The sequence below is a fragment of the Narcine bancroftii genome, chromosome 8, assembly GCF_036971445.1.
Source record: "Narcine bancroftii isolate sNarBan1 chromosome 8, sNarBan1.hap1, whole genome shotgun sequence".
Lineage (NCBI taxonomy): Eukaryota > Metazoa > Chordata > Chondrichthyes > Torpediniformes > Narcinidae > Narcine > Narcine bancroftii.
Window position 1 is genome coordinate 61,348,304 of NC_091476.1, and position 27,667 is coordinate 61,375,970.

The 27,667-nt window shown below is 38.9% G+C and overlaps 1 protein-coding gene across 7 annotated transcripts in view; it reads right to left on the reverse strand.

The window, feature by feature from the left end:
* Positions 1 to 27,667, reverse strand: part of LOC138741763 (membrane-anchored junction protein) — a 204,299-nt gene that overhangs the window by 157,073 nt on the left and 19,559 nt on the right. For all 7 annotated transcript variants that reach the window (XM_069896050.1, XM_069896051.1, XM_069896049.1 and 4 more), the window contains exons 4-5: positions 25,268 to 25,343; positions 20,574 to 20,699 (exon numbers count right to left, since the gene is read on the reverse strand). In XM_069896050.1, coding sequence (XP_069752151.1) covers positions 20,574 to 20,699; positions 25,268 to 25,343 — 202 coding nt within the window. The remainder of the gene's footprint in view (positions 1 to 20,573; positions 20,700 to 25,267; positions 25,344 to 27,667) is intronic.

Here is a 27,667-nt window from a genome sequence, read left to right on the forward strand (position 1 = left end):
TGATTTGTATTTTGGCCTCTACAGGTATTAAAAAGAGGAGTTTTAAAGGGATAGCACAAAGAAAATGGTGGGACAAAGACAGACAGAATGTTAGTCAGGATTGTACACTGTAGCAGAGATAGAGTGAATACATATGCTAATGTACACAGACAGGCTGCAACTCACAGGTTCAGTGATACTTATGCTAATGTTCGCAGACAAGCTGCAACTCACAGGTTAAGTGACAAGAAACACCCCTCCCCAACTTGGTCTCCTCTCCTGTAAATCATCCTTTGGGTCACACAGACATTCGGAATGTTAAGAACCACCACTGTAAGGGGAGTTCCAGTTGCTCCAGAACACCACACCTGCTTGGCATTTCAATCATTTATTCAGACTCCAGCCTTGGAGATCATCACCGAACAGACAGTGATGGCCCTGAATTTATGGGCTGAAGACGACAGATACAAGCCACAGTTCAACAAAACCGCCTGGCTCTCGATTACTCGTTGGCTGCTGAAGGCAGCGTTTGTGAAAGACTGGTTAAGGACAATGCTCACAACGGTCAGGCGGTTAAAGACACTTCTTCAGGAGTTCGAAAATTTTCCCATGCCCAGGTTCAGACTTGGCAACCTCGGTCCGGTGTGGGATGGACTAGACTTTTTATTGGTAACTGGAGTCTGATACCCACAGCCCTTATCGCAGCTGGACTTGCTATTCTGGCCATTATGGTGCTCCCCTGCCTAAAGACGTGTGCATTATTTAATTCATCGAACCCCTCATCAGAAGACTATAACCCAAAGGATGTATATTTCCCTAATTCTGTCTAATGATGCTGAAACTGCAGTTCGTTTACTGACCAGCTGGGAAAAAGACCAAGTTTGCAAGTAATACATTCCAGTTGAGAAGTCATGAAGCGTAGCTAAAAGAGAAGTGAGGATTGTGAGAGATGAGTAACACTGATCTAAAAGAAAAGTGAGGATTGTGAGAGATGAGTAAAACTGATATAAAAATATGAAGATGAGGAAATTACCCATATTAGATATATGGGTAAATGAATAAAGCCAGTATGAATAGGATAAGAATAGATATTAGAATGTAGGAAGTAGTTAGTCTGAATAAGATAAGGGTCTTCTAGCCTTTTTGACAGAATTAGCAAGTTCTGCATATAAGGTTAGTAAGCCCTGAGAGTCGGGAAGGTGTGAATAAGGACAATGACATGATGGGACACCGGCAGGATACCCCCTGGTCCTCCAAGTTCACAGAAACAGCATGTAGGTAGACAGGATTGCCTAATGCCAAACTCATCCAGTAGGCAGAAGAATGTAAGGGGGAGGGTATTTCTATACTGAAATCAACTGTATAAAAGTTGGGTGAGCCAGGGTAAGGGGAAGCACCCAACTTTGCATTGTTGTATAATAAATGTTCTCAATTTTTGTCTCGAGCAAATTCTGTGAAGGTACTTCTGTTTCTCACAATGTGAATGTTGGAGAGGCAAATCCCATTAAACAACACCCATACAGAATAAACATTCAGAAAAGGAAAATTATGGATCAGGAGGTGGAATATATGTTGAGAAATGATATTATTAGATCTTCAAACTCAGCTTGGAGTTCTCCTTGTATTCTGGTACCGAAACAGATGGAACTGTTAGGTTTTGTACAGATTACAGGAAGATTAATGCAGTAACTAAAAAAGATGCTTATCCTATTCCAAGAATAGATGATTGTATTGATAAGATTGGAAAAGCTAAATTTCTTACTAAATTGGATTTGTTGAAGGGATTACTGGTGTGTGCCTTTAACTGAGAGAGGAATGAATATTTCAGCTTTTGATACTCCATCTGGCTTACACGAGTACAAAGTGTACCTTTTGGCATGAAAAATGCCCCTGCAACATTTCAAAGGATGATTAATTCGGTAATCCAAGGGTTAACACATACAGATGCTTATATTGATGACTTGGTCACAAAAAGTGACACATGGGAAGAACATTTAAAAGAATTGGACAAATTGTTTGCAAGATTATCCAAAGGAAACTTAACTGTTAATTTAAGAGTGAATTTGCAAATGCCAAAGTGACATACTTGGGTCATGTAATTGGTCATGACAAAGTTGCACCTATTCAAGCAAAAGTGAATGCAATTTCTGAGTTTCCTATTCCCAATGGCAAGGAGGCAGTGAGAAGGTTTTTAGGAATGGCAGGATATTATAGGAAGTTTTGCAGAAATTTCTTTCACCAACCTTTTGAAGAAAGAGGAGAAATTTGTGTGGACTAAAGAGTGTCAGGCAGCTTCAGAAAATTTAAACGATAGGCTATGTCATTATCCTGCGTTAAAATCTCCTGATTTTGATAAACATTTTTCTGTAGCAGTGGACGCGAGTGAGGTAGCAGCAGGGTCAGTTTTATTGCAAAAACATAATGAAATCAACCATCCAGTTGTCTACTTTTCAAAGAAATTCAATGTTCATCGAAGGAACTATTCTACTATTGAGAAATAATTATTGGCAATTGTGTTATCTTTGCAGAATTTTGATGTGTATCTCAGTACCTCTCAAGAACCAATTGTGGCATTTACTGACCACAGTCCTCTGGTGTTTTTGAATAAAATGAAGAACAAGAACAGAAGATTCTTGATATAACAAGAATATAATTTGCAAATTGTTCTTATAAGAGGTTTAAATAATATAGCGGACTGTCTATCAAGATGTTAAATTTTATCTTGTATAAAATGCTGTCAACATCGTTACTTTATTATAACATGTATATATTGTGAATTGATATATTTTTAGAGGTTTTAAAGTCAGTTTAGTCAGTTTGGTGACAACAGACTCGGCAAGGCAAATAGCGCCTTTGGAAGACTACACAAAAGAGTCTGGAAAAATAACCACCTGAAGAAACACACAAAGATCAGCATGTACAGAGCCGTTGTCATACCCACGCTCCTGTTCGGCTCTGAATCATGGGTCCTCTACCGGCATCACCTACGGCTCCTAGAACGCTTCCATCAGCAGCTCCATCCTCAATATTCATTGGAATGACTTCATCACCAACATCGAAGTACTCGAGCTGGCAGAGTCCGCAAGCATCGAATCCATGCTGCTGAAGACCCAACTGCGCTGGGTGGGTCACATCTCCAGAATGGAGGACCATCGCCTTCCCAAGATCGTGTTCTATGGCGAGCTCTCCACTGGCCACTGAGACAGAGGTGCACCAAAGAAGAGGTACAAGGATGCTTAAAGAAATCTCTTGGTGCCTGCCACATTGTCCACCGCCAGTGGGCTGATATCGCCTCCAACCATGCATCTTGGCGCCTCACAGTTCGGCGGGCAGCAACCTCCTTTGAAGAAGACCACAGAGCCCACCTCACTGACAAAAAACAAAGGAGGAAAAACCCAACATCCAACCCAAACCAACTAATTTTCCCTTGCAACCGCTGCAACCGTGCCTGTCTGTCCTGCATCAGACTTGTCAGTCACCAACGAGCCTGCAGCAGACATGGACATACCTCTCCATAAATCTTCATCCGCGAAGCCAAGACAAAGAAGAGTTATTACTGAATTTTAACTCTGAGTTAAAATTCCTTTAAAGAAAGGGAGATATAGGGAGGAGTCACATGATGGAGTAGTGGCCGATCAGGGAACTCCAGCCCTCCCCGGAAAAGTTTAAAAAAAACACACAAAACACAAAGGCACAAACATAAAAAATAAAACAAAGTGAAAGTAAAGGTGGGAAGAAAATGGCAGCGAAGAAATAAAAGTCTAAAGCAACAGGAAGAAGAGAAGAAGAAAGAATGTCGGAAGAAGAAGGTGAAGGCCTTACCTGTCCGAGGAGGCCCGCTGTGGAGAGAGAAGCCCGCTCCTAAGGTCAGTCGAAGTCCCGAGCTCGGGACTACAAAAATGGCTCGCGGAGCCAAGCAAAAGTGCGCAACCGCGCATGAAAAAAAAACACTGACGGGAGGGCATCCAGCTGAGGAGTTGATCTCCACAGCTGAGAATGACAGCTGCACACAACAACAGGAAGAGAACAAAGAAAATAAAGAGAACAAGAAAGAAGAGAGTAAAAAGAAAACAAGGAAACAACAGATGACCAACCCAGAGGAAGAAGAAGAAGAAGAACACAGAGAAATAGAAGAAGGGGGGAAAGGCAAGACAATGGATATATGTTTTTTTAAAGAATAGATGGAATCAGTAAAAGAATGGCAATTACAAGAATTTAGTGAAATAAAAAGAAGAATTAAAAGTGCAGAAGAAAAAATGAATAGATTAGAGATGGTCATATCAGATATATGAAAAAGAGTGGACAAGGTGGAAGAACGAGAAACAGCTGTAGAAATGGAAGTAGAGGACTTAAAATAGAAATTAGAAGAATCTAATAAAAAAGTTAAAGAGACACATGAGCTGTTAGCTCAGAAGATAGATATAATGGAAAATTATAATAGAAGAAATAATATAAAGATAGTGGACCTTAAGGAAGATGAAGAAGGCAAGAATATGAGAGAATTTATAAAAGATTGGATCCCCAGGGTACTAGGAAGACCAGAATTACAGGAAGAAATGGAAATAGAAAGGGCACATAGAACATTAGCCCCGAAACCACAGCCACAACAAAAACCAAGATCCATTTCAGTAAAATTCCTAAGATATACAACAAGAGAAAATATATTGGAGAAAGCAATGAAGAAAACAAGAGAAGACAAAAAGCCACTGGAATACAAAGGTCAAAATTTTTTTTTCTATCCAGACATAAGTTTTGAACTCCTGAAGAAGAGAAAGGAGTTTAATACAGCAAAAGCGATCCTATGGAAAAAAGGATATTCTTTGGCTTGGCTTCGCGGACGAAGATTTATGGAGGGGGTAAAAAGTCCACGTCAGCTGCAGGCTGAAGGCTGAATTTATGCTAAAGTACCCACTACTTAAAATAGTTATTCCAGGGCAGCAAAACAGACTATTCTCGGATCTGGAGGAAGCACAAAAATTTGCAGAACAACTACAAAACAGGCAGAGAGATGAAGACTTGTAACGAGAGTAAAAATGACCACGAACTATATGTATGTGTGTATATGGGTATATATATATATGTGTGTGTGTGTATGTATATATGTGTGTACATGAGTGTATCCGTATTTAAAGAAAAATATATAGAGTATAGATAAGAATTAATAAAGGAATGAAAGGGAAGAGAGGAAGTAAGGAGGGAATTAAGAGAGTGACCTTTGTTATAAATGAAAATTGAAATCTTTTCTGGGGGGGCTGGGTGGGGAGGAGTTACGGTCACTGCGAAATCAGTTGACACTTGCGAGTGAATTCGCAAATGCAAATGGAGAGGGGAGATGTGGTTGCCCGACAAGGGATAAAGGGCAACTCAGGAAGGGGAGGGGATAGTGGGGTTAAAGAAATTTTAGATAGGAGAATAAGGGAAATGTTTGAGGTTTTAGAAATGTTGTCTTATAAAGTGTTCAAAACAAGAAAGCAGAAATGAATAAGAAGGAAAGGTGATGATGAGGAAACGGAAAGGAAAGATAAACAAAGTATGAAATGGCTACGTTGAACTATATGACTTTAAATATTAATGGAATACATAACAAAATCAAAAGGAAGAAACTGCTAAATTTACTGAAAAAAGAAAAAATTGATATAGCATTCATGCAAGAAACACATTTAACTGAAATGGAGCACAAGAAATTAAAGAGAGATTGGGTAGGACATGTAACAGCAGTGTCATATAATTCAAAAGCTAGAGGAGTAGCTATATTAATCAGTAAAGATGTACCAATTAAAATAGAAGAGGAAATAATAGATCGAGCAGGGAGATATGTAATGATAAAATGTCAGATATATTCGGAGATTTGGAATTTACTCAATGTATATTCACCTAACGAAGAAGATCAAAAATTTATGCAAGATATTTTTTTGAAGATAGCAGACACGCAAGGGAACATACTAATAGGAGGGGATTTCAACCTTAATTTGGATTCAAACATGGATAAAACTGGGAAAAAAATTAACAGAAAGAACAAAGTAACCAAATTTATAATTAAATTGATGCAAGAAATGCAACTTTTGGATATATGAAGGAAACAACACCCAAAGGAAAAGGAATATTCATATTATTCGGGTAGATATAAAACATACTCAAGAATAGACCTATTCCTGTAATCAGCTCGTATGCAAGACAGAGTAAGAAAAACAGAATATAAAGCTAGAATATTATCGGACCACTCACCCCTGATATTCACAACAGAGTTAGAGGACATCCCTCCAAGAATGTATAGATGGAGATTAAACTCCATGCTACTTAAAAGGCAGGATTTTTAGAGAATTCATTGAAAGACAAATTAAAATGTACTTTGAAATAAATACGGAATCAGTGAAAGATAAGTTATACTATGGGACGCAATGAAAACGTTCATCAGAGGGCAAATAATAAGTTATGTAACCAAGATGAAGAAGGACTACAATCAGGAAACAGAGCAGTTGGAAAGGGAAATAGCAAATATAGAAAAAGAATTAGCAATGAAGGAAGACACAACTGAAAGAAGAGAATTAGCAGATAAAAAAATAAAATATGAAACACTACAAACATATAAGGTGGAGAAGAACATAATGAAGACAAAACAGAAATATTATGAACTAGGAGAAAAAACGCACAAAATTCTAGCATGGCAGCTTAAGACAGAACAAACTAAGAGAATGGTATTGGCATCAAGGAAAAAAGACAAACAAATCACATATAATCCAACGGAGATTAATGAAAACTTCAGAGAATTCTATGAACAATTATACCAAACTGAAAACGAAGGGAAAGAAGACAAAATAGATGAATTTTTAACTAAAACTGGACTACCAAAATTACAAATAGAGGAACAAAACAAATTAACAAAACCATTTGAAATAGTAGAAATACAAGAGATAATAAAAAAACTACCAGGAGAGGATGGATTCCCAATAGAATTCTATAAAACATTTAAAGATTTATTAATTCCTCCCCTCCTGGAAGTAATCAACCAGATTGATGAGACACAAAACTTACCAGATTCATGCAAAACAGCAAAAATTACAGTAATACCAAAGACAGGGAAAGATCCACTCGCACCAGCGTCATATAGACCAATATCTTTACTTAACACAGATTATAAGGTAATAGCTAAACTATTAGCAAACAGATTAGCCGACTATGTACCAAAAATAGTAAATCTAGACCAAACTGGATTTATTAAAAAAAGACGAACAACAGACAATATTTGTAAATTTATTAACTTAATTCATGCAGTAGAAGGAAATAAAGCTCCAACAGTAGCGGTTGTCTTAGACGCAGAGAAGGCCTTTGACAGAGTAGAATGGAATTATTTATTCAAAGTATTACAAAAATTCAGTTTACCAGAGAAGTATATTAATTGGATTAAAGCATTACATAAGGGGGCATTGGCGAAAGTGACAGTAAATGGATATATATCAAAACAATTTAACTTAAGCACATCAACAAGGCAGGGATGCCACTATCGGCCTTATTGTTCGCGTTAGCTATAGAACCACTAGCAGAATTGATAAGAACAGAAAATAAAATAAAAGGGATAAAAATAAAAGACAAGGAATATAAAATCAGTTTATTTGCAGATGACGTTATAGTATACTTAACAGAACCAGAAATATCAATAAAAGAATTACATAAGAAATTGAAGGAATATGGAGAAGTGTCGGGTTACAAGATTAACACAAATAAAAGTGAAGCAATGCCAATGAATAATGCGGATTTCTCAAAATTTAAGAAAGAATCACCATTCAGATGGCAAATGCAAGCAATACGATACCTAGGTATACAAATAAATAAAAACCTCGGCCATCTATATAAACACAATTATTATCCACTAATGAAAAATTTACAGGACGATTTATAGCATTGGAAGGACTTACCACTAACACTAATAGGAAGGATAAACTGTATTAAAATGAACATTTTCCCAAGGATACAATACCTTTTCCCAAGGATACAATACCAGGCATATTTCAGGTATATTTCAGGCATACGGAGAAATTCTTCAAGGAGTTAAAGAAAATAATAAGGAAATTTTTTATGGAAAGGGGGAAACCAAGGATAGAACTAGATAAATTAACAGAATGGTATAGACAAGGAGGCTTACAACTGCCAAACTTTAAAAATTATTATAGAGCCGCACAATTAAGATACCTATCAGATTTTTATCAAACAAGGGAAAAGCCAGATTGGACTAGATTAGAACTAGATAAAATAGGGAAGAAGATATAACATAACATAACAATTACAGCACGGAAACAGGCCATTAGGCCCTTCTAGTCTGCACCGAACCAAACACCCCTTTCTAATCCCACCTCCCTGCACAATGCCCATAACCCTCCATCTTCCTCTCATCCAACCTTTTCTTAAATAATACAATTGACTCCGCCGCCACTATTTCTCCCGGAAGATCATTCCACACAGCTACCACTCTCTGAGTAAAGAAGTTCCCCCTCATGTTACCTCTAAACCTCTGCCCCTTAATTCTTAACTCATGTCCTCTTGATTTAATCTTTCCTCCTCTTAACGGAAATAGTCTATCCACATCCACTCTGTCTATCCCTTTCATAATCTTAAATACTTCTATCAAATCCCCTCTCAACCTTCTACGCTCCAAAGAATAAAGACCCAATCTGTCCAATCTCTCCCCATACTCCAGATGCTTAAACCCAGGCAACATTCTGGTAAACCTTCTCTGCACTCTCTCCACTCTGTTTATATCCTTCCTATAATTAGGCGACCAGAACTGCACACAGAACTCCAAATTAGGCCGCACCAACGTCTTATACAATCTCAACATCACCTCCCAACTCCTATATTCCATGCAATGATTGATAAAGGCCAGCATACTAAAAGCCTTCTTCACCACCCTATTCACGTGAGTTTCTACCTTCAGGGAACGATGTACCGTCACTCCTAAATCTTTCTGCTCTTCTGTATTCCTCAATGCTCTCCCATTTACCACATATGTCCTATTCTGATTCTTCTTACCAAAATGAAGCACCTCACACTTATCAGCATTAAATTCCAAATATGTTCAGATACCTGAACATATATTATAAAAATGGGATGAAAAATTGGTACAATGTAGGAATTCTCCAGTATTACATCATCTGCTCAATATTTGGAAGAAGATACATGTAGAAAGGAATAAAACAAATTACCAACTATCAAAACTAATACTGACGCAAAATCAGCTAATCCCTTTTACAATAGATAACCTTTCCTTTAGAGAATGGGAGAAAAAAGGGATCAAAAGAATAGAAAATTGCTTTTCGGGAAATAAATTATTATCCTTTGAACAAATGAAGGATAAATATAATATAACTCACGATACAGTGTTGGCATACTACCAACTGAAATCCTACTTGAAGGACAAATTGGGAAGCAGTCTGAGGTTACCAGAGGGAAGTAATTTTGAATATGTGATTACAGACACAATGATAATCAAAAAATTTATAACAAATATGTATATTAAACTGCAAGAAAAGGAGAATGAGGAAACAAATGGTAAAACTAAACAAAAATGGGAACAAGATTTAAACATAAAGATAAAGAAGGAAACATGGGAGAAGTTATGCTCTGGAACTATGAGAAATACAATAAACACGAGGTTACATATGATACAATATAACTGGATACACAGGCTATACACCTCAAAAGTTAAATAAATGGGACCCAACAGTATCTGACAGATGTTTTCGTTGTAAAAAGGAAATGGGAACAACAATTCATGCAATCTGGACGTGTGAGAAAGTGAAAAAATTTTGGGAAGATCTAAACCAGATATTAAATAAAATTACAGAAAGCAATATACCAAAAAAACCCAGAGATCTTCCTCCTAAGTTACATAAAAAACAAAGAATTTGGACTTGATTTGGATGGTGCACAAAAAAGATTTGTTAGGATAGCCCTAGCTGTAGCAAAAAAATGTATTATGTCAGCCTGCAAATTAGAAGATAACTTGAGAATACAACAATGGTATACAGAAATGAATAAATGTATTCCACTAGAAAAAATAACATATAATTTAAGAAATAATATTACAATATTTGAACAAATAGAGAAAACCTACCAGGGACACAATAGAGAAAACCTACCGGGGACACCTAAAATGACAGAAGGAGAAGGAAATGAAAAGAATTGACTCAGTGGAATTTCTTGTTTATTTTTATTGAGTGACAACATTGTTTGACGGGTTTAATGTATCTTAGATTCTGTACTTTAAATGAATGGGAGGGGAGGTAGGGAGGGTGGGATTGGAAGAGGGAGGGGGGGGAGAAAATGACACTGTATATATTTGAAAAGAAAAATGTATGTATCCTGGTCAATGTGGTTTATAGTGTGAAAAATAAAAAAAATTTAAAAAAAGGGAGATGTAACAATATTAATATTTGGGAGAATTTATAAGATTTAGAGTAGGTCACATACATTCATACATTTTAAAACAGATCTTATTTGAAAGACTTGAAGAAATACTGTGAAGATCTCTGGAGAATGTAAGTACCTTTCACAAGTAGGTGTTAATTGAACTGACCATTGTCTTGCTGGCTATCAGTTTCCTTTCTGCAAAGTGCTCATATCTCTTTGGAGTTTCAGTTGGAAAGAGATAGTTGAGTTAACAGCTCAGTCAGTCAGTCAGTCAGTGTGTGAGACTCTTGACAAGTAACTGAAAAGTGCAATCGAGGGAAAACTGTTTGAAACTGATGAAAGCACGTTCCAGAGCAGTAGATGGCTGGAAGTGCTATCTGTCTGATGTTTCTCTTGAAATAGAGGAAGGAATGGAACTCTATGGTAGCTTGAAGAAAGAGGTTACCATGGAGGAGTCACGTGATGGAGTAGTGGCCAGTCAGGAAAACTAGCCCTCTCCAGGAAAATAGGAAAAAATGTTAGAAAAAAAGCAAAGCATAGCAGAAATAAAGTACAAGAAATAGAAGATAAAGATACAGAGAAGAGAAAGAAGATGGCTTCCAAGAAGGAGAAAGTAAGAACAGCCGGAAAAAAACGTTAAAAAATCACCAGAGAAGAATGAAGAAGGCCTTACCTGCAGGAAGGAACAGGATGCTGTGGTGACGAGAAGTGCCCAACCCTCGAGGTCAGTATCTGCCCTACAGAGTCGTGGCCCACCAGCTGGTACACTACAAAAATGGGTCTCAGAGCCAAACAAAAGTGCGCAATCAGAGGAGAAAGAGGACACCAGCGGGAGGGGGGCTCAGCAGAGGAGCAGGCTGTCACAGACCGAGCAGCTGAGAGATGCCCGACACCAGGGCTCTCAGCTGGAGGATAAGGAAGGCAGCAGAAGAGGGTGTGACAAAATAGACGCGGAAGACAGTCGAAGGGAAGATCGACAAGAAGACCAACGTCAAGAAGCACAACAGACGAGCAGCCCAAGAGGGGAGGAACAGCAACAAAAGGCCCAGGAAGAAGAGGCTCGACAGAGATACCAGCAGCTCATCAGGAAAAACAGAAGAGACACAGACACAAAGAAGAGAAGAAGACACAAACACAGATACAGACACAAAAGAAGAGGAAGAAGAAGACCAAGATCTTCACAGAGAAATAGAAGGTAAAACTGATGAATAGAATATGGATAAAGTCTTTTTGAAGAACAAATGAGATCACTAAAAGAATGGTCATCATTAGAGTTTAATGCAATTAAAATGAAAATGAAAAGAACAGAAGATAAAATGCAAAGGTTAGAACTGGTAATGACAGAAATAGGGAAAAGAGTAGAGAGTGTGGAAACGGCTGTAGAAATGGAAGTGAACGACTTAAGAGAAAAAAATTAAAGAGACACAAGAGTTGTTATCTCAGAAAATTGAAATGTTGGGGGGCCATGGCAAGATGGCGTAGAAGGAAGACGTGTGTTCCACCTCTCCCCAGCTGGATTATTAATTACCCGGTTTTTGAATAGTTTAAAAGTGATTAAAAATAAGATTTACAGTTTTTAAATAACAGTGCTTTATGATCGCATCTAATGTGAAAAAGTTTAAACCTCAGCTTCAGAAAAAACTACCACATAAAAGTGCGCTAGAATTGAGGCCGACCTGCATAGCTGAATCCATGGAGTCGTTGTTGGGAGTCTCCAAGCCTCAGAGGACTCCAGCACGTTTGAGTTTGACTCGGGCGCCATCTGCAAGATGGCGCCAGCACGTCGGTGAGTTCGTCCGTTGCCGACCCACATTCACGTGAAGCCGTGCATGCAGGCAACACGGCTGATAAGGAGACCTGCGAACCCGTGACCTCGCTGGGCGGCCCAGTGGCGCACAGGGTAGCGTCAGAAGGCGCCTCTGCGTATCAGACAGCCTTGCCTGACCTGCATGTGGTATTGCGGGCCCGGGAGCTGTTGGAAAAAATCAGTGCTGTGAGGGAGCCCGAACGCCGGCGTCCCAAAGAGGTTGGGGTGCCGCCGTTGGGTGTCCAGACCCGCAGCCATTCAGTCAAAGGACCTGCGATGACTCAGAAAGAAGAGGAACTTACCTTATTGGAATTCATCCAGGAGGAGGAGCTTGCAGTTAAAGAAGGTGAATCTCAAAAAGTGGAAGTGGAATATGGACTGGATTCAGTGTTCACTGTTTTGGAAGGGATTGCTGGTCAAATACAGCAAATGCATAATATGTCAAAACAAATATCAACTCAAATGAATCAAGGATTTATGGAGATGAAAATAAAAATGAATACTTTGTGTGATGAAATGTCAACTGTGAAACAGGAAATGACTTAGTTAAAAGTGATATTAATAAATGTATAAAATCAGTAGACACTGTGCAAGATAATTTTAAGAAAATTAAAACAGCTTTCTCTGAGTGTCAAACTCAGGTAGAACATAATAGAAAAAAAATGGAAAAAGTGGAAGGTGCTTTTGTAGATTGGGGGCATTCAAAAAAGAGATTTAATGAAGAAGATTGATTCGTTGGAAAATCAAAGTCTGAGGAATAATGTGAAAATAGTTGGTCTCCCAGAGGATATGGAAGGTGCTGACCCCATAAAAAATGTTAAGCACTGGATCCCAGAGGTGCAGGGTAAAGAGCTTTTCCCTGATGCCTTGGAATTGGATTGGGCTCATAGAGCTCTAAGAAGAAGACCCCTTCCAGGACTAGCACCGAGCAGTCAATTCGTTGTTTAAAATATCAAGATCGTGAAATGATTTTACGTATGGCAGTGCAGAACGCAAGACAGAATTGATCTCCATTAGTGGTTCAACATAATAGGGTGCTCTTTTATGCTGATTTGAGTCAAGAGGTTATTAGAAGATGACGAGAATTTAATACGGCTAAAGACGTTTTGTGGCGAAAAGGTTACAAGTTTGCTTTTCGTTATCCTGCAATTTTGAAGGTTTTCTATGGAAATTTTCAATCTCAATTTTTTGAGAATGATCATGATGCTTTGGTTTTTGCCAATTCTTTGCCGGAATTGCGAAGAAATGGATCTTCTCCTCCGTTATCTCCTAAGAGGAGGGTAAACGGAAATGGAAATGGACATGGGAATGAAAAGTATGGAAAGAATGGAAAGAAAGAAGAGATGACACAAAGTCTTCTTGATGTTGAAGATCCAGAGCAGTCATTGGGCTTGGAATCATTGATCTGTATATATGGACTACATTCGATTGTGTTTGATTAAATAATTAATATGTATCTGGCTGGGGAGGGGTGGGTGACACTGAAAACTTTGTCAAAGTCTTCTGCCACTAGTGGGTTTACCACACCCAGTTTTTTAAGATATTACTACCTTTGGGTGGTTTTATTTGTTTTTTTTTTCTTTTTTGAGGGGGTTTTTCTTTTTTGGAAGAATTGTACAGGGGAGCATTATTTTATAGTGTGTAAATATATTAGTAGTTAAAAAAGATGTCTCAATTGAATCTTGCAACTTTTAATGTGCAGGGGTTAAATAATCCAATTAAGAGAAAGAGAATATTGGCTTATTTTTGAAAAAATGAAAAATGATATTGCTTTTTTACAAAAAACACATTTGACTGAGAAAGAACATTTGAAATTGAAAAGGGATTGGGTTGGTCATGTTATCTCTTCTTTTAATTCTAAGGCAAGAGGAGTAGTGATTTTGATTCATAAAAATTTACCCTTTGAATTGGAATCTTCAGAGGAGTATACTGGCAGAGTATTAAGAGTGAATTGTAAAGTTTTTGCTGAATCTTGGACTTTGTTGAATCTTTATGCCCTTAATATAGATGATGAGCGGTTTATTTCAGAACCTTTTTTATTGTTAACTCAATAAATGTTTTTGTTGGTGGTGATTTTAACTGTGTTTTGGATAGAAATCCAAAAAGTATAAGGAAATCAAAGATGGCAACATAAATTAATGCGATAATCTTTGACTTCCTCTATACCAAAAAAGGGTTATGTCTAATTTGTTACAAGATAGTATGGATAAACCAGATTGGGAGAAATCTAAACTTAAATGGGAGAGTGATTTAGTATTTATTTTTCCTGAAGAAGATTGGGTGAATATGTATCAAGATAATGTAATTAAATTGACTAATCTGTGATTATAATTTTTTACATCAATTATATTTAACCCCGGAAAATATGGGTTTAGTAATTCTTGTTTTAGATGTGGTTCATGTATTTTTTTACATGCTGTATGGAATTGTGATAAACTTCAATCATTTTGGCAAGGAATTAAAGTAGTTTTGGAGAAATTATATAATTTTATACTACCGTTAGATCCAACGATTTTCTTGTTAGGAAATTTATATTCATTAAGAGGAATGGGATTGGATAAAATTCAAATTGCTTTTGTATGTTTGGTATTATCAGTAGTGCGTAAATGTGTTGCTCGTACTTGGAAAGATGATACTGAGATTAATATAGCTTAATATAATGAATTGAAAGTATGTGTTGTTATGGAAAAAATTACTTATACTTTATATGAAATATATGCATTTAGATATACTTTGAAATGTTGTTAACATTTATAATTTATATATATAAAATTAATTTTTGTTTTGCTCCCCTTAAGGGAGCTGGCTGTAAGGGTGGGAGGGGGGATGGGTATTAATGAAAAATATTCTTTGACCATTTTTATATTATATGCTATGTTTCTGTTATCTTTTAAATAAAGTTTGAAAAATAAAGAAAATTGATATGTGGAAAATTATAGTAGGTGAAACAACATAAAAATAGTGGGCCTGAAGGAGGGTGAAGAAGGCACAGACATGAAGGGATTTATAAAAGGATAGATCTCGAAGGTCCTGGGAATGATAGAAACACAGGAAGAAATGGAAATAGAGAGGGCACACAGAGCATTAGCTCCGAAACCACAGGCACATAAAAAGCCAAGATCCATCTTAGTAAAATTTTTGAGATACATGACAAGAGAAAATATACTGGAAGGGGCAAGGAATAAAATTAGAGAAGATAATAAGCCATTGGAATACAAGGGTCAAAAAATATTTTTTTACCCAGACTTAAGTTTTGAACTCTTAGAGGGGGACAGAATTTAATGCAGCGAAATCAACTTTATGGAAAAAAGGTTACAAATTCATATTAAGAAATCCAGGCGTGCTTAAAATATTTATACTCAGAGAGCAAAACAGACTGTTCTCGGATCCAGAGAAAGTGCAAGAATTCTCAGAACGTTAACAGGACAGGTGAAGAGATGTAACAAAAATGAAGAATGGTGATCAAGTATATATAAAGATGTAAAAACAATGTATATGTAAAGAACTAAAGAGAGAAAAGAGAAGGGAAGGAAGGGAATAAGGGGGAAAAAAGAAGAGAGAGAGCTTTGCTATATGTGTTTAAAAAAATGTTTTCTGGAGAGGGCTGGGTGGAGGGGGAATAACCGTCACTGCAAAATCAGTTGACGTTGCGAACAAGATCACAACCCAAATGAAAAGGGGAGTTGTGGTTGCCCGGCAAGGGGTATGGGGCAACTCAGAGAGGAGGGGAACTTTTGGGGTTAAGGTATTAGTGGATGTGGGAACTGTGGGAGTACTTTATGTCTTAAATGTATTGTCGTATATTAAGTGTAATAAGAGATGAAAATGGGGAAAAGGGGGATAGAGATGGCAAAGAAGTGGAAAAGAGATGTATGCAAGATATAAGATGGCCATGTTGAACTATATGACTATAAACATTAATGGAATACATAACCAAATTAAAAGGAAGAGGCCACTAAATTTATTGAAAAAGGTAAAAATAGATATAGCATTTGTGCAGGAAACGCATCTAACTGAAGCGGAATATAACAAACTAAAGAGAGACAGGGTAGGACACGAAACGGCAGCATCCTATAATTCAAAAGCTAGAGGTGTCGCCATACTAGTTAACAAAAATGTACCAATCAAAATAGAGGAGGAAATAATAGATACGGCAGGGAGGTATGCAATGATAAAGTGTCAGATATGCACAGAATTTTGGAATTTGCTCAATATATACTCACCTAACGAGGAGGATCAAAAGTTTATGCTGGATATTTTTTTGAAGATTGCAGACACACAGGAAATATATTGATAGGAGGGGGTTTGAACCTTTATTTGGACCCAATGTTGGATAAAGCTGGACAAAAGACAAGTAAAAAGAATAAAGTAGCCAAATTTATGGTTAAATCAATGCAGGAAATGAAACTTACTCAAGGATTGATATGTTTTTGTTGTCAGCCCATATTCAAGGGAGAATTAGGAAAACTGAATATAAAGCTGGACTACTATCAGATCATTCACCCCTATTATTAGCAATAGAACAGGAGGACATCCCACCAAGAACATAAAGATGGAGGTTAAACTCCATGCTACTTAAAAGACAGGAATTTAGGGAGTTTATTGAACGCCAAATTAAAACATATTTTGAAATAAACACAGGATCAGTGAAAGACAAATTTATATTATGGGACGCAATGAAAGCCTTCATGAGAGGGCACATAAGTTATGTGACGAAGATGAAAAAGGATTACAGTCAGGAAATAGAGCAGTTGGAAAGGGAGATAGTAAGTACAGAAAAGGAATTAGTAAAAAGGGATGATATAACGAAAAGGAGAGAATTGGCAGACAAAAAAAAATACAAGACATTACAAACGAACAAGATGGAGTAGAACATAATGAAAACAAAGCAAAAGTATTATGAACTGGGAGAAAAAACACAAAATATTAGCCTAGCAACTTAAAACAGAACAAGCTAAAAGAATGATACTGGCATCAAGGAAAAAGGGCAAACAAATTACATATTAATAACAGAGATTCATGAAAATTTTAAGGAATTTTATGAACAATTGTACCAACCTGAGAACGAGGGGAAAGATAATAAAATAGGGAAATTTTTAGCTAAAATTGAACTGCCAAAATTGCAAGAAGAGGAACAAAAACTAATAAAATCATTTGAAACAGAGGAAGTATAGGATATATTAAAAAAGCTACAGAACAATAAAACACTATGAGAGGATGGATTTCCAATAGAATTATATAAAACATTTAAAGAATTATTAATTCCTCCTCTCCTGGAAGTAATGAACCAGATAGAAGAAACACAAAACTTGCCAGGTTCATGTAAGACATAACAGCATCATATAGATAGATCAATATCTCTACTTAACTCAGACTAAAAGATAATAGCGAAATTATTGGCAAACAGATTGGCCGATTGTGTACCTAAAAGAGTAAAACAAGATCAAACTGGATTTATTAAGAAAAGACGAACAGCTGACAATGTCTACAAACTTATTCATTCACGCAGTTCAAGGAAATAAGAAACCAACAGTGGTGTTGCTCTAGATGCAGAAAAATGCTTTGACAGAGTAGAGTGGAATTACTTATTTAAAGTATTGCAGAAATTCAATCTACCAGAAAAATATATAAATTGGATTAAAGCATTGTATAACAGACCGTTGGCAAAGGTAACAGTAAATGGATATGTATTGAGTCACTTTAAATTAAGTAGGTGAACTAGATAGGGATGTCCACTATCCCCCCTCATTGTTCGCCTTAGCAATAGAACCTTTGGGAGAACTGATAAGAATAGAAAATAAAATAAAAGGGATAAAAATAAAGGAGAAGGAGTATAAAATCAGCTTATTTGCAGATGACATCATAGTATACCTAACAGAACCAGAGGTACCAATAAAAGAATTACATAAGAAATTGAAGGAATATGGAGAAATATCGGGTTACAAGATCAATGCAAATAAAAGTGAAGTGATGCCAATGAATAGCGCAGACTATACAGAATTTAAAAAAGAATCACCATTTAAATGGCAAGCACAAGCAATCCGATACCTAGGGATCAGGTTAGATAATAACTTATGCCACTTGTACAAACTGAATTATTAGCCACAAATAAAAGAAATTACAGGAAGACTTAGAACAATGGAAAGAATTACCACTAACATTGATAGGGAGGGTAAATAGAGGGGGGGGGGTAAAAGGGAGAAAAGACCACTGTGTAAATTTAATGAGATACATTTGTACATATTTTGGTTGATATAGTTCACAGTGTGAAAAATAAAAAATTATTTAAAAAAAGAAAGAGGTTACTATCTAGAAGACCCTGATGGGGCAAGTTTCATCAGCAAGACCCTGAGGTGGCTAGTGGTGGTACCTCAGTTGGGGAAATCCTGGAGCAACAAATATCTCTCTCTGTAAACCCTACAAGAACCTTCCTGAGCAGTAAACATTTACTTTTTTTTCTGTGTACAGTATGGTGAGTGTCTGCTACCAGAGAACTTGGAAGAAGTGAGATTGAACTGTGAACCAAAGGACTTTTCTTAAATTTATACACACATGCACTTAGAATTAGAAGGGGGTAATTTGGGTTAGTATAGAGTATATTATAAGAATAGAGTTAAATTAAAGTTTGATTCTGTTTTCATGTTTGAAGTTGATTAAAAAATAACTTTTGTTTTGAAAGCCACTTTGCCTTGGTGAATGTCTATTGCTGCTGGGTTTTGGGGTCCTTTAGGCTTGTAACAGGAGCTAATACATCACCTCATGACTCCTGAACTCAATCCCCTGACTAATGAAGCCCATCTTACCATAGGCAAGCCCAGTATATCACATATTTTTCCTTTCAACCCCATTCTCCTGCCTTCTCCCCATAACCTTTGACACCAATGAAGTGCCTATCAATCACTGATGATTACACACTCAATGCCTTGGCCTCCACAGCGATCTGTGGCAATGAATTCCACAGATACACCAGCCTCTTGGCTGAAGAAATTCTTTCTCGCCTCTTTCTAAAGGGGATGTCCTTTTATCTGAGGCTGTGCCCTCTGGTCCTGGACTCTCCACCTCCACTCTGCCCAGTCCTTTCAATATTCGGTAGGTTTCAACTAGATCCCTTCCTTCACTTCCAAACTCCTCCGAGTGCAAGACAAGCTTTGATATGCTTCGTTGGATGGGATATTGAGTACATAAGTTTGACCATTAGCAAATTTAATTTTTTAAGTTTTTAAAACTTTATTTACAGCACAATAAAAGCATATTCCAGCCACTTAAACCCATGGTGCCCAATTACACCCAAATTAACCTACAATCCTGTAAGTTTTGAGAGGAAACCGGAGCAGCCGGGGAAAACCTTTGCAACATAGGAAAATTCCTTTTAACATCAGATTAAGCAGAATGAGACCATTTGGCCCAGCAAGTCTGTTGCACCATTCCATCATGGCTGATGCATTTTCCCTCTCCACCCCATACTCCCACCTTCTTTCCATTACATTCTATGGTTCCAACTTTTAATACCCTTACTCATCAAGAACTTATCAACTCATGCTGCAAATGGATCGAGTGACTTTCCCTCCACAGCCACCTGTGGCAATGAATCCCACAGATTCACCACCCTCCGGCTGAAGAGTCAACCACATTTGTGGGTCCAAAGTCACACAAAGAACAGATGATACATTTCCTCCTCTGAAGTGAATCATGTTTTTTTTTAAAGACAGTTATCTTAAAGGGCATCTCTAAATTCTCAATGTACTTAAAAAGAAATCGTTAAAAATGGTTAGCATCATGGTTAATGCAATGCTGTTACAGTACCAGCAACCCGGGTTCGAATCCAGCGCTTTCTGTAAGGAGTTCTTCCCACGCCTGTGTGGGTTTCCTCTGGGTGCTCCGGTTCCTTCCCATCCTTCAAAACATATGGGGTAGGATGTTGTAGGTCAACTGGGCAGCACGGGATCGTGGGCTGGAAGGATCTGCTCCATGTCTTACTTCTCCAGCTGCTGATTCTATCTTTAAGTTTAGACATACAGCACGGTAACAAGCCATTTTGGCCCACGAGTCCATGCTGCCCAATTAACCTACATCCTCAGTACATAATTGTGGGCCGAAATGGCCTGTTACCATGCTGTATGTCTAAATTAAAAAGGAAAACGTTGGCCATCCCTGTTCTAGATCAAAGCTCCAGAAGGCTGACTACTGATGAATAAATTAAGTTTACTGTCGTGCACACAAATACAATGTTCAGATCCAATGAAAGTCTCATTTTCTGCAGTTTTCCCACGTACACACGAGGAGATGAAAAAGTAAATAACAAGCTTTAGAAAGTCAAAATATGGTATTGTTTCACCCTTGGGTGATTTTAGTCCGAGTCTGCCTTTGAAGTAAAGGAACGTACCTGCATTGGAATGCTGTTGATCTAATCTCAGCTCAACATACAGGGTGCAAACATATGGGTAAGTGATGAGGACTTTGCTTCCTTGTTTAAACCGCAGTTCCGATAAACTTTCCCATTTGTTTTTATCTGATGGTTCGAGCAGTGAAGGAGATTATTGTCCATCTCATTCCACTACAGTCCAAATTTATTAAACATAGAATATTTCAGCACAGTACAGGTCTCACCAAAACCACCCCATTCTCTCTCCCTTTCCATTCCCTTTCCTCCAGCTCTCCATCTCCTTCCCCCCTCCTGCTGCATGATGGTGTGCCCTCCCTCCCTTATCCATCTATTACCTTCTCCCTCTGAGATTGCGCTCCTCCATCTACCCCTTCACCACCCTCTCCCACCATTTTGTTCATACCTTAATAAAGGGCTCAAGCCCAAAATGTTGATTATGTACCTTTATCTTTGCTCTATAGTGTTTGAATGGAGGACCATCGCCTTCCCAAGATCGTGTTATATGGCGAGCTCTCCACTAGCCACCGTGACAGAGGTGCACCAAAGAAGAGGTACAAGGACTGCCTAAAGAAATCTCTTGGTGCCTGCCACATTGACCACCGCCAGTGGGCTGATATCGCCTCAAACCGTGCATCTTGATGCCTCACAGTTCGGTGGGCAGCAACCTCCTTTGAAGAAGACCGCAGAGCCCACCTCACTGACAAAAGACAAAGGAGGAAAAACCCAACACCCAACCCCAACCAACCAATTTTCCCTTGCAACCGCTGCAACCGAGTCTGCTTGTCCCGCATCGGACTTGTCAGCCACAAACGAGCCTGCAGCTGACATGGACATTACCCCTCCATAAATCTTCGTCCGCGAAGCCAAGCCAAAGAAAAGAAAAAGTATAGTGTTTGGCCTGCTGAGTTTCTCCAGCATTGTTTTTTAACTTTAACGACATGTCTGCAGACTTTTGTGTTTTACTAAGATCTGCATAACCATGCAGATTGATAGGGTAGTTAAGAAGGTGTCTAGTTGGAGAGATTTATGAAAAAGATATAAAATTGAAATTGAACAAATACCAAGAAAAAATTTTAAGTATTGCAATAGCAACTGCAAAGAAATCTATAGCAATATCATGGAAAGATGATGGAGGAGTGTTATTAAGTAGATGATATAATGAGATGCAAAATTGTATACCTTTGGAAAAAATTACGTATCATTTAAGGAATCGAGTTGAACATTTTTATAGTATTTGGAAACCATATATGGATTTTATGGATAATTTTCCATCCACCTCTTCTATCTTATCCACTCCTCTTAATTAGTAATTTTTAATAACAATTAATGATTGTATATGCTAATATTATTATATAATTAAATGGTAGGTTTTTTTTTCACTTTTGGGTGGGGGATGGGAAGAAAATATATAAAAGTACTTTTGTTTGTATCATTGGCTATGGATATTCGATTAATGTCTTACTCATTTTTTCCTGCAATGATGCACATAATTTAATAATTTTTTTTTAAAAAGGCATCTAGTGTGCTGACCTTCATCAGCTGGGGGGTGATTAAGTTAAAGAGCCATGAGCTGATATTGCAGCTCTATAAATCTCTAGTTAGACCACAGATGGAAAATTGTGTTCAGTTCTGGTTGTCTGTGGAAGCTATGGAGAAGGTGCAGAGGAGATTTACCAGGATGTTGCCTGGATTGGAGAATGTGTCTTCGGAAGCAAGGTTAACAGAGCTAGGCTTTTCTTTTGGGAGTGAAGAAGGTTGGGAGGTGATTTAACAGAGGTCAACAAGATAATGAGGCATAGATAGGGTGCACAGCCAGCATCTTTTTCCCAGGGTGAAAGTACAAAACATCTGAGGATTTTTTTTTTTTTTACAAGGTGAGAGGAGGAATGGAAGACATCAGGGGTAAGTTTTTTTTGTACATAGAGTGGTGAATGCCTGGAATGCATTGCTGTAGGTGGTGGCGGAGGCTGGGGATGCAAAAAAAACCCACAAGATTATGGGTGTGAGATAGGGAAGGATGTTTGTTGATAACGTTTGTATAGGTCAGCACAACATCATGGGCTGAAGGGCCTGTACCATAGTGTAATGCACTACGTCCTTGTGCTTCCAAGTATTAATCCTACTGGTGTTCACTGTATTTTGGGCAGAGACTGATCCTAGGGATGAGAGGATTAATGTATGAGCTGTAATTTATGACTCTGGGCCTGCACTCGCTGGAGGGAGGATCTCATTGAAACATACCGAATATTGGAAGGCCTGGATAGAGTGAAGGTGGAGAAAAGGTTTCCAGTAGTGAGAGAGTCTGACACCAGAAGGCACAGCGTCAGAATAAATGAGCATCCTTTTAGAAAAGAGGAGAAATTTCTTCAGAGGATGGTGAATCAGTGAAATTCATTGCTGCAGACACCTGTCGAGGCCAAATCATTGGGTATATTTAAACACTGATAGGTTTGTGATTCAGAAGGTAAGGAAGGTAGGAAAGCAGGGTTGAAAGAAAAATTATATCTTCCATGATTTGTGGGGCAGCAGACTTGATGGACCGAATGGCCCAATTCTGCTTGTAAATCTTATGGTCCGATACTCATCTTCATTCTTTGTCGTCACTGGTAGAGCACTTCAGCATCATTTTAACCCCAACAGGGTCACCACTGATCAGAGAATCATTGTTCATCCTTGCAATAAGCTCCTTCCTGCAACCATCTGCTCCAGCCAATAGCTCGTGCCTCTCACCACAAGTAAATTTCCTATAGGTGCTACCCTGAGGGTGTTAATCAGTCCCAATAATGCATATGCTTCCAATGAGCTGACTTGCATCACTGGAGCTCAATTGTAAAGTAAGACCCTTCAGTTTTTCTTGAAATTACAGCCATTCCCTGACATATGTCCAAGTTCCATTCTGACCATTCTCTAAATGGATATACATCAGACTCATGTTAGCATGGCATGTAGCCCCACACTAACAATCCCCACACTAACAATCCCCACACTAACAATCCCCACACTAACAATCCCCACACTAACAATCCCCACACTAACAATCCCCACACTAACAATCCCCACACTAACAATCCCCACACTAACAATCCCCACACTAACAATCCCCACACTAACAATCCCCACACTAACAATCCCCACACTAACAATCCCCACACTAACAATCCCCACACTAACAATCCCCACACTAACAATCCCCACACTAACAATCCCCACACTAACAATCCCCACACTAACAATCCCCACACTAACAATCCCCACACTAACAATCCCCACACTAACAATCCCCACACTAACAATCCCCACACTAACAATCCCCACACTAACAATCCCCACACTAACAATCCCCACACTAACAATCCCCACACTAACAATCCCCACACTAACAATCCCCACACTAACAATCCCCACACTAACAATCCCCACACTAACAATCCCCACACTAACAATCCCCACACTAACAATCCCCACACTAACAATCCCCACACTAACAATCCCCACACTAACAATCCCCACACTAACAATCCCCACACTAACAATCCCCACACTAACAATCCCCACACTAACAATCCCCACACTAACAATCCCCACACTAACAATCCCCACACTAACAATCCCCACACTAACAATCCCCACACTAACAATCCCCACACTAACAATCCCCACACTAACAATCCCCACACTAACAATCCCCACACTAACAATCCCCACACTAACAATCCCCACACTAACAATCCCCACACTAACAATCCCCACACTAACAATCCCCACACTAACAATCCCCACACTAACAATCCCCACACTAACAATCCCCACACTAACAATCCCCACACTAACAATCCCCACACTAACAATCCCCACACTAACAATCCCCACACTAACAATCCCCACACTAACAATCCCCACACTAACAATCCCCACACTAACAATCCCCACACTAACAATCCCCACACTAACAATCCCCACACTAACAATCCCCACACTAACAATCCCCACTGCCCCACATTCTCCCGACAGCCCACTGTCAGTCTCCACACTGATCCCAGTCCTGACAACCCACTCTCAGTCCTCACACTGATCCTCTGCCCTGGACTCTCCCGACAGTCTGCTCTCAGTCCCACATTGATCCCACGGCCCTGCACTCTCTTGACAGCCCCCTATCAGTTCCCATACTGATTCCACTGTCCTGAGCTCTCCTGACAGCTTGCTCTCAGTCCCACACTGATCCCACTGCCCTGCGCTCTCTTGGCAGCCCACTATCAGTCCCCATGCTGATTCCACTGTCCTGACCTCTCCTGACAGCTTTTCTCAGTCCCCGCACTGGTCCCACTGTCTTGCACTCTCCCAACAGTTTGCTCTCTCAGTCCCACGCTGATCCCACTGCCCCTCGTTCTCTCAACAGCCAACTATCAGTCCCCACACCGATCCCACCGCCCACTGTACCTGTTCAATGTTTTTTCTTATCCTGAGAACTGAGAGATGTTGTACACTATGTCTGACTATCGTACACATGCAGCCGTTAGCACTAATGGACATACGACCAAGCGTAATTTTTATATTTACATATATAATTTTTAAAATTTATACAGTATGTTTTTTGGTCTTAAGTTGCATAGGATGTAAGGGATAGGATGTATACTATACTACACGAATAGAAATGTCCTCCACCTCTTCCTCCTGAAACAATCTGTAAAGGATACATGGGAAGATGGTGAAATGTACTGTGTTAAATGGTTGCAAATTATCTAGATTGCCAAGCACTGCACGAATCGATTCCTGAAATAAAGCAACATGAAAGGACCATTGTTGAAAGGCTCCCACAGATCTTTCATTTTACATTTGCATTTTTTCCTCTGTAGGTAACCTTTTAAAATATGATCAGCGCAAAATAGAAAACCGCTATTTAAATAGAGAATGAGGTGTTATCTTTTAAATGTTATCGTGAAAAAACATTATTTTGTGTGAGAAAAGAACAAATTTGCATTGATGACATCATCCAAGAACATCCACTTCATAATGCATTGAAGTGATTCATTGACAATGAAGAAAACACACCATGCAATTTTTCTGCGGTCCCAAAAAAATACAATAAAATAACTGATCTGCTTTTTATTTTACTTGTGGATCAGAAACAGTACACCAGAACTTTGATAAAACTTCATGACAAGCGTTAAATAAATTGATGGCTTTGGCGCGTTTGCAGCCTTTCAGGAACTAAACTATCTGGAACCTGCCGACTCAGTAGAGGTCCAGAAATCTGGACCACCTGAGAATCCGGACTTTCCAAAAACTCTCCAACTTTTAAAAAAATTTAGCAGGCTTTTGAGTGCACACGTGCACAAGTGCCACAGGTGCACAGCGGCATTTTTCTTTCTTTTTAAAACTGCTCTTTTTGATAAATGAAGCATGCTGTATTGAGATTTATTGTCAGAGCACATACGTGACATCACACACAACCCTGATCTTTCTGTTTGGACACTTGCCACCATTCTCTCATACTTTGATGAAGGGATCAAGCCCAAAACATTGGTGATGTATCTTTGCTTTTGCTACACTGTTTGACCTACTGAGCTTCTGCATTTTGTGTTTTTACTACTACCTTGAGATTCATTTTTCCTGCAGGCATGGAAGAATTACCACTAATCGGGGGCGCAAAAAATAAACTGTTCACAGCATTAGCATGTAAACAAACAAGGAACTGTAAACAGATAACAAATGTAAACAAGCAATACCGAGAGAGCAGAAAGAAAATCAATAACGTCCATAAGTAAGAGTCCTTAAATGAGTCTCTGATTGAGTTTGTCGTTGAGGGGTCTGATGGTGGAGGGGTAGCAACTGTCCCTGAACCTAGCATGCGAGTCTTGTGGCACCGATAGCCCTTTCCTGATGGCAGCAGCGAGAACAGAGAGTTTGCTGGGTGAGGAGGGTCTTTGACAATTGTGGCTGCTCTCTGACGGCTGCGTTCCTTGTAGATGTTCTCGATGGTGGGGAGGGTTTTGCCTCTGATGTCCACTACCTCTTGGAGGGCTTTACGCTCAGGGGTGTAACCGTGAGCAGCCGTTCAGCACACTTTCCACCACACCCCTGTAGAACTTTGCCAGGGTTTCTGGTGTCATGCCTAACCTCCGCACACTCCTGTGCAAGTAGAGGTACTGACGTGCTTTCTTCATGATGAGATTGGTGTGTTGGGTCCAAGAAAGATCCTCTGAGATAGTGACTCCCAAGAACTTAAATTTGCTCACCCTCTCCACCTCTGATCCCCCAATGATCACTGGCTTTCCTTTCTGGAAGCCAACAATCAGTTCCTTAGTTTTGGTGACTGAGTGTAAGGTTGTTGTTGGTGCACCATTCAGCCAACTTTTTAATCTCTATTCTGTGTGCTGAGTCATCCCCTTCCTTTATGCAACCCACTGCTAATGGTTAAACTATCAAAATGTATCTGTTCATCTCTTTTTCATTCTTCCTTACATTTGAATTTTAAAAGCATTGCCCAAAAATCCGGAAAATCCAAAATTCCAGACCGACCCAATCCCCAAGCAGTCTGGATTTTTGGACTTCTGCTGTTCAATAGTTGGCAGCGAAAATTGAATCCTCTTCAGCTTGTGTTCATAAGACAAGAAATAGGAGCAGGAGTCAACCGCCTGACCTGTTGAGCCTGTTCTGCCATTCGACAGGATCATAGTGGATCAGCTCATAGGTTCAGCTCCCCTTTCCTACCTGTTCCATATAACCTTTAATTCCCCCATAATGCAAATATCTATCTGTATCTTAAATATATTTAATGAGACAGCCTTCCCGGGCAGGGAATTCCATAGATCCGCTACTCTCTTGGAGAAGCAGTTCCTCCTTATCCTTAAATCTACTTCCTTGAATCAAGGCTACGTCTCAGCAACAGTAGAAAACGGAGTGAAACACAAAAGTCTGCAGACATAGAAATGAGCTCAGGCCTGAAATGTCAGTAAGTAACATATCTTTCCCTCCTATGGGCGCTGCAAGACTGGCTGAGTTCCTCCAACATTTCTGTTTTTCTACTATCAGTGGAAACAACTCAATGCATCGATATTGCAAAGGACTGGCTGTAAGATGGTGAATAGAGTGCT